Source organism: Amblyraja radiata, chromosome X (genome assembly GCF_010909765.2).
Source record: "Amblyraja radiata isolate CabotCenter1 chromosome X, sAmbRad1.1.pri, whole genome shotgun sequence".
Taxonomy (NCBI): domain Eukaryota; kingdom Metazoa; phylum Chordata; class Chondrichthyes; order Rajiformes; family Rajidae; genus Amblyraja; species Amblyraja radiata.
This window is the reverse complement of record NC_045999.1, coordinates 4724095-4742176: the sequence shown is the minus strand read 5'-3', so window position 1 is coordinate 4742176 and position 18082 is coordinate 4724095. Positions and strand designations below refer to the sequence as shown.

Genomic DNA, 18082 nt, shown 5'->3' with positions numbered 1-18082 from the left:
GCAGGAGTAGGCCATTCGGCCCTTCGAGCCTGCACCGCCATTCAATACGATCATGGCTGATCATCCAACTCAGTATCCTGTACCTGCTTTCTCTCCATAATCCATGATCCCTTTAGCCACAAGGGCCACATCTAACTCCCTCTTAAATATAGCCAATGAACTGTGGCCTCAACTACCTTCTGTGGCAGAGAATTCCACAGATTCACCACTCTCTGTGTAAAAAATGTCGGTCCTAAAAGACTTCCCCCTTATCCTTAAACTGTGACCCCTAGTTCTGGACTTCCCCAACATCGGGAATAATCTTCCTGCATCCAGCCTGTCCAGCCCCTTAAGAATTTTGTAAGTTTCTATAAGATCCCCCCTCAATCTTCTAAATTCTAGCGAGTACAAGACGAGTCTATCCAGTCTTTCTTCATATGAAAGTCCTGCCATCCCAGGAATCAGTCCTGGTCGGTGCGGACTGGGTGGACCGAAGAGCCTATCTCTAAACTATCTGCCACGGGTACAAAGGAACGATTTTGTATTGTGGCGTGCTATCCAGTCAACAGAAAGACTATACATGATTACAATCAAGCCGTCCACAGTGTATAGATGACAGATGGCACAATGGGCTAAGTGTTCGGCTGGCAACCGGAAGGTAGCCGGTTCGAATCCCGCTTGGAGTGCATACTGTCGTTGTGTCCTTGAGCAAGACACTTCACCCACCTTTGCCTGTGTGTGAATGTGTGTGAATGTGTGTGAGTGATTGGTGGTGGTCGGAGGGGCCGTAGGCGCAGATTGGCAGCCACGCTTCCGTCAGTCTGCCCCAGGGCAGCTGTGGCTACAGAAGTAGCTTACCACCACCAAGTGTGACTGAGGAGTGAATGAATAATGCGATGTAAAGCGCCTTGAGTATTAGAAAGGCGCTATATAAATCCCATCCACTATTATTATTATTATAGATACGGGATAAACGTTTAGTGCAAGGTAAAGTCCGATTAAAGATAGCTTGAAGGTCTCCAATGAGGTAGATGGGAGATCAGGACGTCTCACCAACTAGAGAGCGGCCCTGACCTCCCATCTACCTCACTAGAGACCTAACGCGGAAACAGGCCCTTCAGCCCACCGAGTCCGCGCCGACCAGCGATCCCTGCACACTACCACTGTCCGATACATTAGGGACAATTTACAATTTTTACCAAAACCAATTAACCTTTAAACTTCGCTCCATAGATGCTGCTGCACCCGCTGAGTTTCTCCAGCTTTTTTGTGTCCCTTTGATTTTCCAGCATCTGCACAGTTCCTTCTTAAACAACCTACAAACCTGCACGTCTTTGGAGTGTGTGGGAGGAAACCGGAGCTCCTGTTGAAAACCCACGCGGTCACGTTCAAACTCAGGCAGCAGGACGTACCAATGTACAGACAGCACCCGTAGTCAGGATCGAACCCGGGTCTCTGGCACTGTGAGGCAGCAACTCTACCGCTGGGCCACTATGCCTCCCCTCCATTATTGCTGGGGTATTGGACCAGTAGGGGGAACTAGGGCTGAATGGCCTGAGTGTACACTGTACCATGTAATTAATTCCATTGATTTTCTCTTGCTGAAACCCAATATATATTTCCTTCCAGAGTTCATTTCTGTAGGTCAAACTTGTATCTGCTGCAGGCATTATGACTTTTGAATTCTGTCATTCCATACTTTTCTTCTTCTGGTTTAAATTTGATAAATGCTGATTTGTTATGAATATTAACCACATCTTTGGAGAGTTGTGACTGGCGGCATGTGCGTTTCCAGTCAGGTGGAAGGAACATCTCATCACATTTTCTACCATTTGTGTGTTTGGTCTGCTTTGTGTTAGAATCGTCCGAAGAACAAGAAACTATTTTACGTGCGTGTGCGTGTGCGTGTGCGCAGGCGTGTGCGTGTGTGTAATATGTTTCTACGCAAGTCTTTGGTTTTCTGTCTAAATATCTGTTTTTTGTGTACAGTATGTAAGTGCCAGTAGGTGTGACAGTGTGAGCGTGTGTGAGTGTGTAAACGTACCCACGATTGTGTGTTTTTCTGTGTATGTGTGTGTTTTGGGTACAGTATATGAATCTGTAGGTGTGTGTGTGTGTATGATACATTTCTGTGTATGTGTGTTTTATGGACAGTACATGTTTGTGGTGAGGTTGAGTGTGTATGTGCGTGTATATATGCGTGGAATTGTGTGTTTCTCTGTGTATGTGCGTGTTTTGTGATCAGGTTTTTAATTGTTAAACAAACGTTGATTTTATACATGTTTAAGAAGGAACTGCAGATATATGCTGCCTCACCCGCTCAGCTTCTCCAGCATTTTTGTCTACCTTTGGTTTTATACATAGTTTTTTTGTTTTATTATTTTAGAAGTTAAAATCAAAACAGAAGGGGAGGGTTCTTTGAGAGAAAAAAAATTGATAAAGTTAGTTTGATTAGTAATTAATATGCGTAGCAGCACTTTTTGTACCTACAAACCACTGTTTTTTTATGTGCATTTAGTGTGAGTATGTGTGTTTGTGTCTGTATGACTGTGTGTGTCTGCGTATGTGCGTGTATGTGTGTCTGCGTGTGTGTGTGTGTGTGTGTCTACGTGTGTGTATGTGCGTCTGTATGTGTGCATGTGTGTGCGTGCGACTGTGTGTGTTTGTCTGTGTGTGGCTACGTGTATTCATATGTGTGTGCACGTGTCTGTGTATATTTGTGTGTGTGTCTGCGTATGTGTGTGTGTGTCTGCGTATGTGCGTGTATGTGTGTCTGCGTGTGTGTGTGTGTGTCTATGTGTCTGTGTATGTGCGTCTGTATGTGTGCATGTGTGTGCGTGCGACTGTGTGTGTGTGTGTGTTTGTGTGCGGCTATTTATATTCGTGTGTGTGTGTGCGTGTCTGCATGTTTGTGTGTGTGTGCCTGCGTATGTGTGTGCGTGTGTCTGTGCATGTTTGTGTGTGTGTGTCTGCGTATGTGTGTGCATGTGTCTGTGCATGTGTGTGTGTGTGTGTCTGCGAATGTGTGTGCGTGCGTGTCTGTGCATGTTTGTGTGTGTGTCTGCGTATATGTGTGTGCTTGTGTCTGTGCGTGTGTCAAGCAAAGGTCTGTACATTTCACTGTTATAACTTGCGTTGTCAGTTCAGCCGAGCGTTAAGCCTTGCAGAGAGCTAGCTGTGTTAAGGCAGCTGAGTGTGAAAACAAGAACACATTAGACTTTCAACCAGAACAGATGTACAGAATGAAGCAAGGAGTAGCCTGTCTTGGCCAGCGTGACCACTTAAGTTGCAGCATCAGGCTGCTCATTTAAAATTTAAATCACCCAAATGCAAATAGAAAGAATGGGATTGAACGATGTTATATTTCAATTGCAATATGCAAAGCACGTGCGTGACTGGAATTTAATTATTGTGTCTGAATAAGTGCTCCAATTAGTTTTTTATTTATTTCACCAAGAAGATTTATTTACAAAAGGAAATGCGTCTTTTAGGCTTTTGAGTTTCAGAAATGGCTCCAGTGCAGACACTCTGAACATTGGCTGTGGAAGGTCCTGAGGTTTCAAAAGGTTCCTTGGAGGCATGTGTCTGTCTTGTACAGTGTTCGATCCTGATCACAGGTGCTGTCTGTGCGGAGTTTGCAAGTTAATCCTGTCACCGCTGTCTAGTCTGGTTAGACAGCTTGGTCGGCATGGATGGGTCGGGCCGAAGGGCCTGTTTCTATGTGTGTAGCTTTATGACTGACCCTAACCAGCAAATACTGACTTCACTGCCAGGCCTTGTAGCCTTCCAGCTGGGTGCTGAAGGTCTCCTTATCAGCCTGTCCCTTCGACTGAGATAATTTCAGAAATAAATAATGTATTTTGGACAGATTTCCCCAACAAACCTTGATGTGCTAAGATTACAAAGTCCTTCACGTTCCTAACAGTGGATTTTGGCTTCAGCAACATTTTTCTTTGTCTGACCGTCTTGAATAGCCTTTACTGCTCACATACATCCATGAGGAGATGCAGGGAATGTCATGGATTTGCAGGGAATCGGGGACATGGACTGCGTGCAGGCAGAGGAGATTGGTATAACTTGGCATCATGCTCGGCATCAAACATCGTGGGCCAAAGGGGCCAGATTCTGTGCTGTGCTCATGTTGATAATTCACAAGAGCAGAAGTTGGCCATTCGGCCCATCGAGTCTACTCTGCCATTCAATCATGGCTGATCTATCACTATGAACCCCATCCCCCTGCCTTCTCCCCGTAGTCTCTGGATACTTTCAAGAGAGAGCTAGATAGGGCTCTTAAAGATAGCGGAGTCAGGGGATAAGGGGAGAAGGCAGGAACGGGGTACTGATTGGGAATGATCAGCCATGATCGCAGTGAATAGGGTGGGAGATTGCAACCTTCACGTGGTCCGCCCTGTTTCAACGAATGCAATCAACCTGGCGTGCACAATCAAATAAGATCAAATAGAACAAGTTGTCCTAAAACTTTAGGCTGTGCATGCCATACGCAAGAAGAAGATCACAGTGAATGGCGGTGCTGGCTCAAAGGGCCGAATGGCCTACTCCTGCACCTATTGTTTATTGTAGCCTTTGACACCCATACTAATCAACAACCTGTCAATCTCCACATTAAAAATACCCACTGACTTGGCCTCCGCACCCAATGAATTCCACAGATTCAACACCCTCTGACTAAAGAGGTTCCTCCTCATCTCCTTTCTAAAGGTACGTCCTTTTATGCAGAGGCTGTGCCCTCTGGTCCTTGACTTTTCCACTAGTGGAAACATCCTCTCCAGATCCACTCTATCCAGGCTTTTCACTATTCAGTAAGTTTCAATGAGGACCCCCCCCCATCCTTCTTCTGTTCTATGTTCTGTCACACTCAACTGATAATGTTAAATACTTGTCCCTATAACCCGCTGGCTTTGAGCCGCCAACACCCCTCCCATCCTCACCCGCTAGTGTTCAAGCCCGTCCTTTGTCGACTCATCCAGGTTGCAACACGCACAAGATATTGGGAGAGACGTCAAGTCCACTCCAACCAATGTTGATCACTGGTTGATCAAGTCTCACCCACCTGGTTTGCCTTTGTTTTTGGTCCTGCTGGGGATCGCTGGGCGGCGCGGACCCGGTGGGCCGATGGGCCTGTTTCCACGCTGTATCTCTAAACTAAACAAAACTGAACTAATAGGAGGTTTAGGGGATCTGATGGGGAGTATTTTTCCACACAGATGGTGGTTGGAATCTGGAAGAGGTGGTCTCACACTTACGAAGCACTTAGAAAAAGTACTTGAATCAACGAGGCATGGAAGGCTATGGACATATGTGGATAAATGAGATTACTGTGGGCGCGGAGATGGGGGGGGGTAACAACTCTGATTTTTTTTTTCACTGTGCCGCCTCCAGGAGTTGGACAATTACCAGGCAGCAATGCAGAAGATGGCCGCGGACATCATCAAACTGAGGAAAGACACCGGGCGACTGGAGACGGAGAATAGCAAACTACGCAGCGAGCTCAACCTGCACCAGAACCTGGGCCAGAGCCTGCTGGACGACACCGACATCGACGTGATGACCAAGGCGGAAATAGCGGACAGAATCGGTGTGTAACGTGCCGCGAAACTAAGATTTATCTTGGAAGGAAGACTCAAAGTGCGTGAGCAACTCAGCGGGTCAGGCAGCTTCTTGATTGTTAAGGCAAGATTGTTCAGGGTTTGGACACGCTAGAGGCAGGAAACGTGTTCCCGATGTTGGGGGAGTCCAGAACCAGGGGCCACACACACAGTTTAAGAATAAGGAGTAAGCCATTTAGAACGGAGACGAGGAAACACTTTTTCTCACAGAGAGTTGTGAGTCTGTGGAATTCTCTGCCTCAGCGGGCGGTGGAGGCCAGTTCTCTGGATGCTTTCAAGAAAGAGCTAGATAGGGCTCTTAAAGATAGCGGAGTCAGGGGATAGGGTAGAGAAGGCAGGAACGGGTTACTGATTGGGGATGATCAGCCATGATCACATTGAATGGCGGTGCTGGCTCGAAGGGCCGAATGGCCTCCTCCTGCACCTATTGCCTATTGTCTCTGGAGATCATGGATCGGTGATGTTTCGGGTCAAAGGTATCAAAGGTATTTTATTGGTCACATTCACATACACCTAGGTGTAGTGAAGTGAAATGCTTCTTGCCATTTTGCAGCACATAAAGAAGGAATACAGACATAACATTAACAAGAGTTTTAAACATAAAGAACATCCCCCCACAATAGTTCCCATTATGAGGGAAGGCACAAAGTCCAGTCCCCTCTTAAGACTGATTGCGGGGGGGGGAAAGAAAGCTGGAAGAGAGGAGGGGCAGGATTGGGCACGGTTTATAGTCGGTGAGCATATGCGAGAGGGTTTCCTGATGGGCAGAGTGTTGGACAAAGGCCGGAGATGAAAAGGCAGGAGTGAGCTCAGATTGCGAATTGTGAAACTCGAGGGTAGAAATCTGAGGAGTGGCACGGTGGGAGCGTTGCTGCCTAACAATGCCAGAGGCCCGGGTTCGATCCCGACTACGGCTGCTGTCTGTATGGAGTTTGTACGTTATCCCTGTGACCGTGTGGGTTTTCTCTGGGTGCTCCTGTTTCCACCCACACTCCAGGTTTGTAGGTTAATTGGCTTCGGTAAAAAATATATATAAATTATCACTAGCGTGTAGGTCAGTGGTAGCGTACGCGGTGATCGCTGGTTGGTGTGGGCACGTTGGGTTGAAGGACCTTTTTCAGTGATGTATTTCTAAAGTCTAAAGTCTATAAGTCGCAAATGTTTTCTTTAGTTGGGAGATACAGCGTGGAAACAGGCCCTTCGGCCCATCGAGTCCGCGCCGACCAGCGATCCCCGCACATTGTCTAATTGTAGTCCTGTATGTCTGTGTCCAAGATGGCTGCCGTGAAGAGAGAGTGGACGCTAGCGCGCTTTGGCTGCCGCTGCTCTCTCTTATTAAAAAGAATTTAAACAATTAAAAAGAACCCAATACACAATAGAATTTAACATAAACATCCACCACAGTGGAATCAACATTCTTCACTGTGATGGAAGCTAATAGTGTTCAGTCTATCTTCACACTGTGTTTTTGATTTTCTGTTTTTGGATTGAATTCTGTTTTTAATTTGTGTCTCTGTGATGTCTTTATTACTTGTTATATTCCGATTATATGTTTTTATTCCGATTACTATGTAAGGTGTCCTTGAGGTGTCTGAAAGGCGCCCATTAAATAAAATTTATTATTATTATTATTAACACGATCCTACACACACTAGGGACAATTTACAATTATACCAAGCCAATTAACCTACAAACCTGTACGTCTTTGGAGTGTGGGAGGAAACTGAAGATCTCGGAGACAACCCATGCGGTCACGGGGAGAACGTGCAAATCCGTTCAGACAGCACCCGTGGTCAGAAACGACGCGTTGAAAGTGCCGTAAGGCAGCAACTCTAACGCTGCTCCATCGTACTGCCTTTTGTGTAGCTGGTGATAGGGATGCGGGTGGATGGGGAAACTGGTGCCAGGTTGGCCAGGGTCAGGGGATGGGGGGGAATAAAGGGGGAGAAAGGAGAGGGAGTGGGCATAGCTGTTTATGGGTTAGGTTTCGCCCCGAAACGTTGCGTATTCCCTTCGTTCCATAGATGCTGCCTCACCCGCTGAGTTTCTCCAGCATTTCTGTCCACCTAAAATTCTTACTGTTGGCTGAAAATGAATTGAATGACAAAATAGTTGAACGAGAAGCAGTTCGGACTATTTTTCCTTTCAAGATCTCTGTGGCTTTCATGTCTTCCAGTCTTGTTAAAACACAAACTGGCCAGCGAGACTGCTGAGCATCTGAAAAGCAAAGATAAGTTGCAGCAACAGCAGAATGAATTAATCCGGGTAAGTTGAAAATATATATTGAGAATATTCTTTAAACGACCTGTATATAAAATCGAGGCAACCCAACACACGAGGTGTCTGCCTTGATGCCTTGTGCATGCTGTTAAGTAATTAAGATTTTTCTAATAGTTCGGTGCACATTTGATTGCATGTGTTCAGGTGACTTTCTACATATGATGAATTTGGAATGGTGAATTAATATGCATTTTGATTTTGCAAGTTAGTAAATATTTAACTACGGAAAGCTGGAAAAGAGAAGGAGGCAGATAAGTGATAGGTGGATACAGGTGAGGGGAGGTTTATGATCGGTAGATGTTTTGGAAAAATGATGAAGAGATGAAGAGACAAACAGAAGATACTACGGCAGTTTAGATTAGATTAGATTCCTTTATTTGTCATTCAGACCTTTCGGTCTGAACGAAATTTTGTTGCCTGCAATCATACATATAATAAAATAACAAAACACACAATAAACACCAATTAACATCCACCACAGTGAGTTCACCAGGCACCTCCTCACTGTGATGGAGGCAAAAGTCTTAAATATACTGTCTCTTCCCTCCTCGTTCTCCCTCTGCGCTGAGGCGATATGTTGTTCCCCCACTGGGCGATGGTAGTCAGTCCTGTTGTTACCCCACCGGGCGATGGTAGTCAGTTTCTGTTACTAACTCAAGGCTCTCGATATCTGGGTTCAATCCCAAGCTCGAGTTCTCCTCGTTTTCTCAGCGACTGCCTGGCTCCCCCTTAAGGGGCTAAGAACCTCCAGCATTTTGTATTATGCTACTTTACCCGTTGCTTGAAGTGTGATCTGACTCCGCGGAAGCATTGGTTTTACCGAAAGGGGTTGAAGAGTAGTACTTCTGCGGACGAGCCAGTCTCTAAGCCTTTGGTGTCAATGTTGACTCTTGCAGAAGAACGATCGGGAGACGGAGCTCTTGCGGCTACAGAAAGCCCACCAGCAGCAGCACGCAGCCTTACAGAAACACCAGGACAAAATGCGCAAGTCAAAGCTCCTGGAAGACACCATACGACAACAGGAAGTGGTAATGCTGGTTGTTTGAAGCGCTCACAATTCCAATGTCACGGTGGTGCAGCGGTAGAGTTGCTACCCTCCAAAGACGTGTGGGTTTGAAGGTTCATCACCTTCTGTAAATTGCCCCTAGTGAAGAAAGCGAATGGTATGTTAGCATTCATAGCAAAAGGATTTGAATATAGGAGCAGGGAGGTTCTACTGCAGTTGTACAGGGTCTTGGTGAGACCACGCCTGGAGTATTGCGTACAGTTTTGGTCTCCTAATCTGAGGAAAGACATTCTTGCCATAGAGGGAGTACAGAGAAGGTTCACCAGACTGATTCCTGGGATGGCAGGACTTTCATATGAAGAAAGACTGGATAGACTCGGCTTGTACTCGCTAGAATTTAGAAGATTGAGGGGGGATCTTTAGACACTTACAAAATTCTTAAGGGGTTGGACAGGCTAGATGCAGGAAGATTGTTCCCGATGTTGGGGAAGTCCAGAACAAGGGGTCACAGTTTAAGGATAAGGGGGAAGTCTTTTAGGACCGAGATGAGGAAAAAAAAATTCACACAGAGAGTGGTGAATCTGTGGAATTCTCTGCCACAGAAGGTAGTTGAGGCCACAGTTCATTGGCTATACTTAAGAGGGAGTTAGATGTGGCCCTTGTGGCTAAAGGGATCAGGGGGTATGGAGAGAAGGCAGGTACAGGATACTGAGTTGGATGATCAGCCATGATCATATTGAATGGTGGTGCAGGGCCGAATGGCCTACCCCTGCACCTATTTTCTATGTTTCTATGTAGTGTGTAGGATAGAACTAGTGTATGGGCAATCATTGGTTGGCGTGGACCTGGTGGGCCGAAGGGCCTGTTTCCACGCTGTATCTCTAAACTAAACTAAAATATGTCAGGATCGAACCGGGGTCTCTGGGGCTGTGAGGCATCAGTCCTGTCACCACAAACCTATCTGGGATGTGGTGGACAACTCCCTTGATGTTCTGGCTTCAAGATTAAATGATCTGCCTCACGTTTGCGAGGGTGTGGTTAGATCAGATGCAGAATAATACCCTGTACCTTCCACATGAACACCATCTCATGCATATATATTTGTTGTCTCCTCACTGCAGGTCATAGAAAAAATGGAGAATATTTTAAACATGAAGTTGAACGAGAGACCGAGAGAAAAGGGTGACGCTTCCAAAAAACGAACAGGTAAGTTAGTTGGAGCAAATTCCTGAGATCCCAAACATCATAGAGCCATTCTTAAGCCAAATTGATTCACTCCACATAATATCAAGAACAAAGAGAGACGCAAAATGCTGGAGTAACTCAGTGGGTCAGGCAGCATCTCTGGAGAACATGGATAGATGGCGTTTCAGGTCGGGACCCTTCTTCAGACTGATTGTGGTGGTAGAGGGGGGGGGGGGGAAGTGGGGCGGAAAGCTGGAAAAGAGAAGGAGGCAGACAAGTGTACTAACTGTACCTAACTGTACCTAAAGTCCGTACTGAACTGGGGAAAAGGGCATTTAGTTATGCTGCTTCCTTCGCATGGAACCAGCTGCAGAATGAACTGAAACTTAAGGAGCTGGTTTCTATAAACAGATTTAAATCCCTTCTTAATGATGTTGAAGCGGGCTCTTCTGTCTGTACATGCTTTGTTTGATGATGTTCTGACTGTGACTCTATTTATATGTTCTCTGTTGTTTTTTTTAAATTATTGTCTGTAACTGTGGAACTGTGCTGCTGCCTGTCTTGGCCAGGGCTCTCTTGTAAAAGAGATTTTTAATCTCAATGAGACTTCTCCTGGTTAAATAAAGGTTAAATAAAATTAAATAAAAAAGTGATAGGTGGATACAGGTGAGGGGAGGTTTATGATTGGTAGATGTTTTGGAAAAATGATGAAGAGGTGAAGAGACAAACAGTGTGAGTTAAGGATCGAAGAGGGACGATTAGTTAAGTCGGAGCAAGGAATATAGCAGTGCCTGTTCTTGCTGTACCACCTTGGTGCCCCCAACCCACCTCCTCTCAACCTGCATCACCAGGACGGGCTACCACAGTGTCTTTATTCATATTCACGCAGGCCATTCGGCCCATCGAACCAGGACTTTCCACCCTCCCACTAATGTTTCCTTCAACCTCCAGTCCCCATGTTCCCGACAAGGAACTTCCCACCCAGCGATCCCCGCATATTAACACTATCCTACACGCACCAGGGACAATTTACATTTACACCAAGCCAATTAACCTACAAACCTGTACGTCTATTGAGATGTTCAAGGGTGTTGATGTTTTGCATATAAGTGGACAGCAACACTGGTGGTGGCGTTGGATGGATCCTAAGGCATCCTGTTTTTAACCAGGGGCCACAGAGGAGAGCGTGAGGAGAGAGGTAGAGGCAGTACTGCTGGCTGAGAATGCACGGCTGCGGGAGGAGCTGGGGCAGCTGCGACTTCAGCCCACACCCATTATCCTGCAGCAGCCGGTGTACCCCATCAAGGTAAGGATGATCAAAACAACGCGGCCAAGACTGAACAACAAAACAAAACAGGTGTTGGAAGGAACTGCTGATGCTGGTTTAAACCAAAGGTAGACACAAAAAGCCGGAGTAACTCAGTGGGACAGGCAGCATCTCTGGAGAAAAGGAATGGGTGATGTTTTAGTCGAGACCCTCCTTCAGAGTGAAAGTCACGGGAAAGGGAAACGAGAGATATAGACGGTGATGTGGAGAGATAAAGAACAACGGATGAAAGATATGCAAAAAGGTAACAGTGATAAAGGAAACTGGCCATTGTTAGCTGTTTGTTGGGTGAAAATGAGAAGCTGGTGCGACTTGGGTGGGGGAGGGATAGAGAGAGAAGGAATGCAAGGGTTACTTGAAGTTAGATAATTCAATATTCATACCACTGGGCTGTAAGCTGCCCAAGTGAAATATGAGAAGCTGTTTCTCCAATTTGCATTTAGCCTCACTCTGACAATGGAGGAGGCCTAGGACAGAAAGGTCAGTGTGGGAATGGGACGGAGAATTAAAGTGTTTAGCAACCGGGAGATCAGGTAGGTCCAGGCGGACTGAGCGAAGGTGTACAGCGAAACGATCGCCCAGTCTACGTTTGGTCTCGCTGATGTATATGAGTCCACATCTTGAACAACAGATACAGTAGATAGCGAATAGGTAGCACCTTGTCCCTTAAGCACAGGGCGGCATGGTGGCACAGCGGTAGATTTACTGGCTTACAGCGCTTGCTGACTCGGGTTCGATCCCGACCACGGGTGCTGTCTGTGTGGAGTTTGCACGTTCTCCCCATGACCGCGTGGGTTTTCGCCGAAATCTTCTATTTCCTCCCACACGCCAAAGACGTACATACAGGTTTGTAGGCTAATTAGCTTGGATTAGGTGTAAATTGACCCTAGTGTGTGGAGGATAGTGTTAATGTTTGGGACGACAGATGGCACAATGGGCTAAGTGTTCGGCTGGCAACCGGAAGGTAGCCGGTTCGAATCCCGCTTGGAGTGCATACTGTCGTTGTGTCCTTGGGCAAGACACTTCACCCACCTTTGCCTGTGTGTGAATGTGTGTGAATGTGTGAGTGATTGGTGGTGGTCGGAGGGGCCGTAGGCGCAGATTGGCAGCCACGCTTCCGTCAGTCTGCCCCAGGGCAGCTGTGGCTACAGAAGTAGCTTACCACCACCGAGTGTGACTGAGGAGTGAATGAATAATGCGATGTAAAGCGCCTTGAGTATTAGAAAGGCGCTATATAAATCCCATCCATTATTATTATTATTAATGTGCAGGGATCGCTGGTTGGCGCGGACTAGATGGGCCGAAGAGCCTGTTTCCGGGCTGTATCGCTAAACTAAACAAAACACAGGGTTTAAAACAGTGGTCATTGCTAGAGTCATGGAGCACGGCCCAGCCCATCCATGCTGACCAAGATGCCCATCTACACTAGTCTTTACCTTGTTTACCTTGCACTAGACATTATTCCTTTATCATGTATCTGTACACTGTGAATGGCTCGATTGTAATCATGTATTGTACGGACAGCACCCAAGGTCAGGATCGAACTTGGATCTCTGGAGCTGTGAGGCGATTGCTCTACCAGTGTTATATCCCAGCAGGTTCATCAGACATTCCACTTCAACTCCAATATTTCAATAACCAATAACCAAAAGTGTTAATAAAACAGAGATTATTAGAATGGGCCCTGTGACTTTTCTCTTGCATTTTGCTTGGCATTTTTGACCAGAAATGAATCCTCGATTTCTAGAAACTCTAGGACAGTCTTGAAACCTTTGATGGCCCTACAACATGGAATAACATTTTTCAATGCCTTAATGCGACAAAATTGATATATTCAGGAGAGAGTTAGATGTAGCTCCTCGGGCTAACGGAATCAAGGGATATGGGGAGAAAGCAGGAACGGGGCACTGATTTTGGATGATCAGCCATGATCATATTGAATGGCGGTGCTGGCTCGAAGGGCCGAATGGCCTGCTCCTGCATCTATTTTCTATGTTTCTAAAATTCCCCAAGGCTCTCTTTTATATTTTGATGTTTTATTTCAGATTTCCAATGTTTTTATTTTGAGCTCTTTAATGTCAAGGGAACCCTCTCCCTCCGCACATCCCACCTAACGACCCCCTCTTCCTTTCAGGAATCTTTTGCTGACCCGGAGAGACTACGCTTGCTGGCACAGTTGGAGAAGGCTCAGGGACGTATCCAGACGCTGGAGACTCTGGTAGGTGGCTTCCTAAAGGTGCTTCCAGAGAGACCCTCTTCATTATTGAAGCACCTACCAAGTGCTGTCACAAAACTCTGCACAAAGACACATGGAGACACACAAAGACATGTTCGGAGTCCAGAGCAACATTATTCTGCATCTCCAGTTCTCCTCTGGAGACTTAGATAGAATGGGTCACGAGAGGATGAGGAGGAATCTCTTTCTCCAGAGGGTGGTGAATCTGTGGAATTTCATTGCCACAGTTGGTGGTGGAGGCCAAGTCATTGGGTCATTTTTAAAGTGGAGATGGCCAGGTTCTGGATGAGTAAAGGTGTTAAAGGTTATGGGGAGAGGGCAAGAGAATGGGGTTGAGAAGGAAAAATAGATCAACCATGATTGAATGGCAGAGCAGACTTGATGAGCCTAACAGCCTAATTCTGCTCCTAGATCTTACGATCTCATGACACGTTACTGAAGAAGGGTCTCGACCCGAAACGTCACCCAGAGATGCTGCCTGTCCCACTGAATTACTCCAGCTTTTTGTGTCTATCTTCGGTTTAAACCAGCATCTGCAGTTCCTTCCCACCCTCTTTTGAAAACTCTTTCTTGCTCAATGGTTGCAGAGTATCACTGACAATTCCTGTTTACATTTTAGATTCCAGTGTAAACTGGATTTAACCACAGATCATTTGGTCCATTCATTGTGTGCAAAATGATCACATCAGTGTTAAAAAAAAGCCCTCAAAGTCACGATAGACACAAAATGCTGGGGTAACTCAGTGGGACAGGCAGCATCTCCGGAGAGAAGGAATTGGTGACGTTTCGGGGTCGAGACCCTTCTTCAGACCAGAACGAACCTAGTCCAACCATTCCAGCTGTCAATGTCAATCTAGACTCATTGAAATACCAAATTATTAAAGATACAGGCATGACTTGGGGAATCGAGTTAACTAGTGACTGACTTGCTGTTTATTTCTAGTTGGATGAGAATTCAAGGAAATGGGGACGAGAGAGGCAGAGTATGTTGACGAGGCTCTCCGAGCACCAACATGGTTTCACCAGAACCTCCACCATGCTGTTCCATGACTTCCCTTTGGTGAGTGACGCTCTTTGCCTCTTAATCATATCTGTTGCAAACCTCACGTTTCCTTTTGTAACTTCAGTAGAGTTCTACTTTGGAAAAATCTATAGTATGGTCCGATGCTAGTCCAACCATGTACAATTTGACACTGACTCAACTTTGGCCAATCCAACATGGGTACAACTAAAGGTAATCCGAGAACTGAATGAATGATATAGTCCGTGAAGTGGCCTCAGCACACTGCGATCCACTCCAGTATTTATGTACAAGAGGTCCACTCACCTGTATTCACCCAGCCCAATCTGTAGAATTCCATCCCCATCTCACTCATGGGCTCGTCTAATCCCAACCCCCACGCCTTTACATTTTTTTTTAGTTTAGAGATACAGTGCGGAAACAGGCCTTTCGGCCCACCGAGTCCACGCCGACCATCGATCCCGCACACTAGCACTATCCTACACAAACTAGGGACAATTTACAATTTTACCAAGCCAATTAACCTACAAACAATAGCCAATAGACAATAGGTGCAGGAGTAGGCCATTTGGCCCTTTGAGCCAGCACCGCCATTCATTGTGATCATGGCTGATCATCCCAAATCAGTACCCCATTCCTGCCTTCTCCCCATATCCCCTGACTCCGCTATTTTTAAGAGCCCTATCTAACTCTCTCTTGAAAGCATCCAGAGAACCTGCCTCCACCGCCCTCTGAGGCAGAGAATTCCTGTAGAGCCAAACCTGTGTGTCTTTGACGTGTGGGAGGAAACCAGAACTGCCGGGGAAAACCCACACAGGTCACACGGAGAGAACGTACAAACTCCGTGCAGACGGTGCCCGTAGTCAGGATCGAACCCGGGTCTCTGACGCTATAAGGCAGCAACGGCGCCATTGTGGACGCCCGCAATTATCCCAGTCACAGAACTCTCTACGAAGCTCAACCAAGCTTCCCTGACAGCACCTCTCAAACCAGACGGACAGAGGCATCAGGAAAAATGGTGACACCATCACTGTAGCTTCCTCTCCCAAGTCTTACACCCAGACTTGAAAACATGTTGCCGTACCTTTATCACCTCTTGGTCTAAATCGTGGGTTGCGACCCTCAAACCTATAGCAACGGGGACATACGCCTTCACTAATGTGGTTCAATAAGGTGGGAAGATGGGAAAGGGGAATAAATGCTAGTCTTTCTCCCATCCTGAAACCTATTTGCTTCCAACATTCCTTGTGGATGCAAGTTCCGTGTTTGGGTAAGTAAGTTTCTCATGGTACACAAAAATGCTGGAGAAACTCAGCGGGTGCAGCAGCATCTTTGGAGCGAAGGAAATAGGCAATGTTTCGGGCCGAAACCCTAAAGGAAATAGGCAACGTTTCGGGCCGAAACCCTGAAGGAAATAGGCAACGTTTCGGGCCGAAACCCTGAAGGAAATAGGCAAAGTTTCGGGTCGAAACCCTTCCGGGTTTCGGCCCGAAACGTTGTCTATTTCCTTCGCTCCATAGATGCTGCTGCACCCGCAGCATTTTTGTGTACCTTCGATTTTCCAGCATCTGCAGTTCCTTCTTAAACACTAAGTTTCTCATGCCTTCTCGAACCCTAACTTTGGATTAGTCTACACACTCTGTCTTAAACCAGCGATGTAGACACCCAGAGACTCTCGCTAATTATGTTCATGTGTAATTTTAACAGAAAGCCGCTTTGGAGTCACATCTGACCCGAAATTGACATTCGATGCCCTTGGCCCCAATTTCAATGGAGGAATGAACAAGTCACATTGGAAGAGGATATTACAACCAAATGCTTGGTCTCATTACAAACAAATACTGTGGCAAGTAATTAATTCTGCAATTAAACCAAAACCAGTAAAAAACAGAAGATCAAAAATTGGCTATTTTTACACTCAAAGACCTTGCAAAGCAATAATAAACATACAAGTTTATATATAGTTTTTTTTACAAAAGTGTTATATAAATTATTAATAATTATTATGTGTGTTCTTTATTACTATTAAATGATATTGTAGACTGACTGGTGTGATTACTCCACATTGAAGGACAATGTTTTAATGCAGGGATGTTTTAACACATGGATAGAATATGATGTAATAAAGGTTCCCATTGTTTTGGCATTTTTATTCAGAGGGAGTGAAATCTGTGCTGGTGGATTTACACTCCAGAGTCTGGGTGACCACTAGTCTGTTGAACATTCCTTGGAGAGTGCAGTACCTCCAGTTATGTTTGAAATATGGGTCTACACGATACGTTCATCAAGGGCCTGTCCCACGAGCATGCGACTCCATGCGGCAAGCGCGACCTAAAGGGCCGGTCCCACCAGCATGCGCCTGCATGCGGCAAGCGCGACCTAACGTGGTCGCTTGAGCCGTACGGCCTCCCACTTCGATCGCCGGAGCCGTATGGGGTTGTGCGGAGCTGGTCCCAACATCGTGCGGGGCTTCGAAAAACTTGCCGCATGCCGTACGGTTCAAGCGACCACGTTAGGTCGCGCTTGCTGCATGTAGGGTGCATGCTCGTGGGAGAGGCCCTTAAGTCTTGTTGAGTCTCATTGGTCTGGCCTCACCCTGTAATCTGGACAAAATCCCTCCCTGGAAGTGCCCCCAAAAATATGCCGCTCAGGCCGGGTGATACAGTCGGTCTCTATCTCATCAGGACTTCCGCGCCTTCACTTTCTCCTCCCCCTCCCAGCTCTCCCTCAGCCCACCGGTTCCACCTCTTCCTTTTTCTTCCCACCCCGCCCCCCCTCCACCCTCACATCAGTCTGAAGCAAAGATCCTATAGCGGAGCAAGATAGACCACTCCTGCTAAATGCAATGGGCTAACGTGTAGTACGCAGCGGAGCGGAACGTGGGCCATTTTATCATCCATTTTCGTAACCCGACCCGACCCAACCCGACCCGACCCGACCCGCAGTGTAATCAACGTTGCGGGGGAACAGTTTGTGTTAATAAATTAAAATTCTGAAAATGAGAAGATTTTTACCAAATAACTTTTATTTTTACGAGGATGTTTCCGTAACTGGCTTCCGTCTCCGCACTAGTATCTTTGCTCCGCTACGGGATCTTTGGTGCGGAGACTGAAGCCGGTTACGGAAATGGGGGCCGAAAATTGCCCACGAACCTGCCCATGACCGTACTAGGTCATTTTCGTCGAGTGGACCATCTTGCTCGCTGTAGGATCTTTGGTCTGAAGAAGGGTCTCGACCTGAAACGTTACCTATTTCCTTCGCTCCATATATGCTGCCTCACCCGCTGAGTTTCTCCAGCATTATTGTCTACCTATGACGATAAGATGGTCAAGGTTGACTGATATTGCTTGGTTGACCAGTCGAATGGGGAATAATTTCCGGCAATGTTGTGGTGTTCCTTTTATTAATTTGAAAGAGCAAG

The 18082-nt window shown here is 46.4% G+C and overlaps 1 protein-coding gene across 1 annotated transcript in view; it reads left to right on the top strand.

Moving 5' to 3' along the window:
• ccdc33 (coiled-coil domain containing 33) overlaps positions 1-16807 on the top strand; it is a 72980-nt gene extending 56173 nt beyond the window's left edge. The window contains exons 6-13 of the mRNA XM_033014818.1: positions 5380-5575; positions 7783-7871; positions 8783-8914; positions 10014-10098; positions 11247-11383; positions 13539-13622; positions 14584-14700; positions 16369-16807. Of these exons, the coding sequence (XP_032870709.1) occupies positions 5380-5575; positions 7783-7871; positions 8783-8914; positions 10014-10098; positions 11247-11383; positions 13539-13622; positions 14584-14700; positions 16369-16404 (876 nt within the window). The 3' untranslated portion in view covers positions 16405-16807. The remainder of the gene's footprint in view (positions 1-5379; positions 5576-7782; positions 7872-8782; positions 8915-10013; positions 10099-11246; positions 11384-13538; positions 13623-14583; positions 14701-16368) is intronic.
• Positions 16808-18082: the final 1275 nt, after the last annotated feature.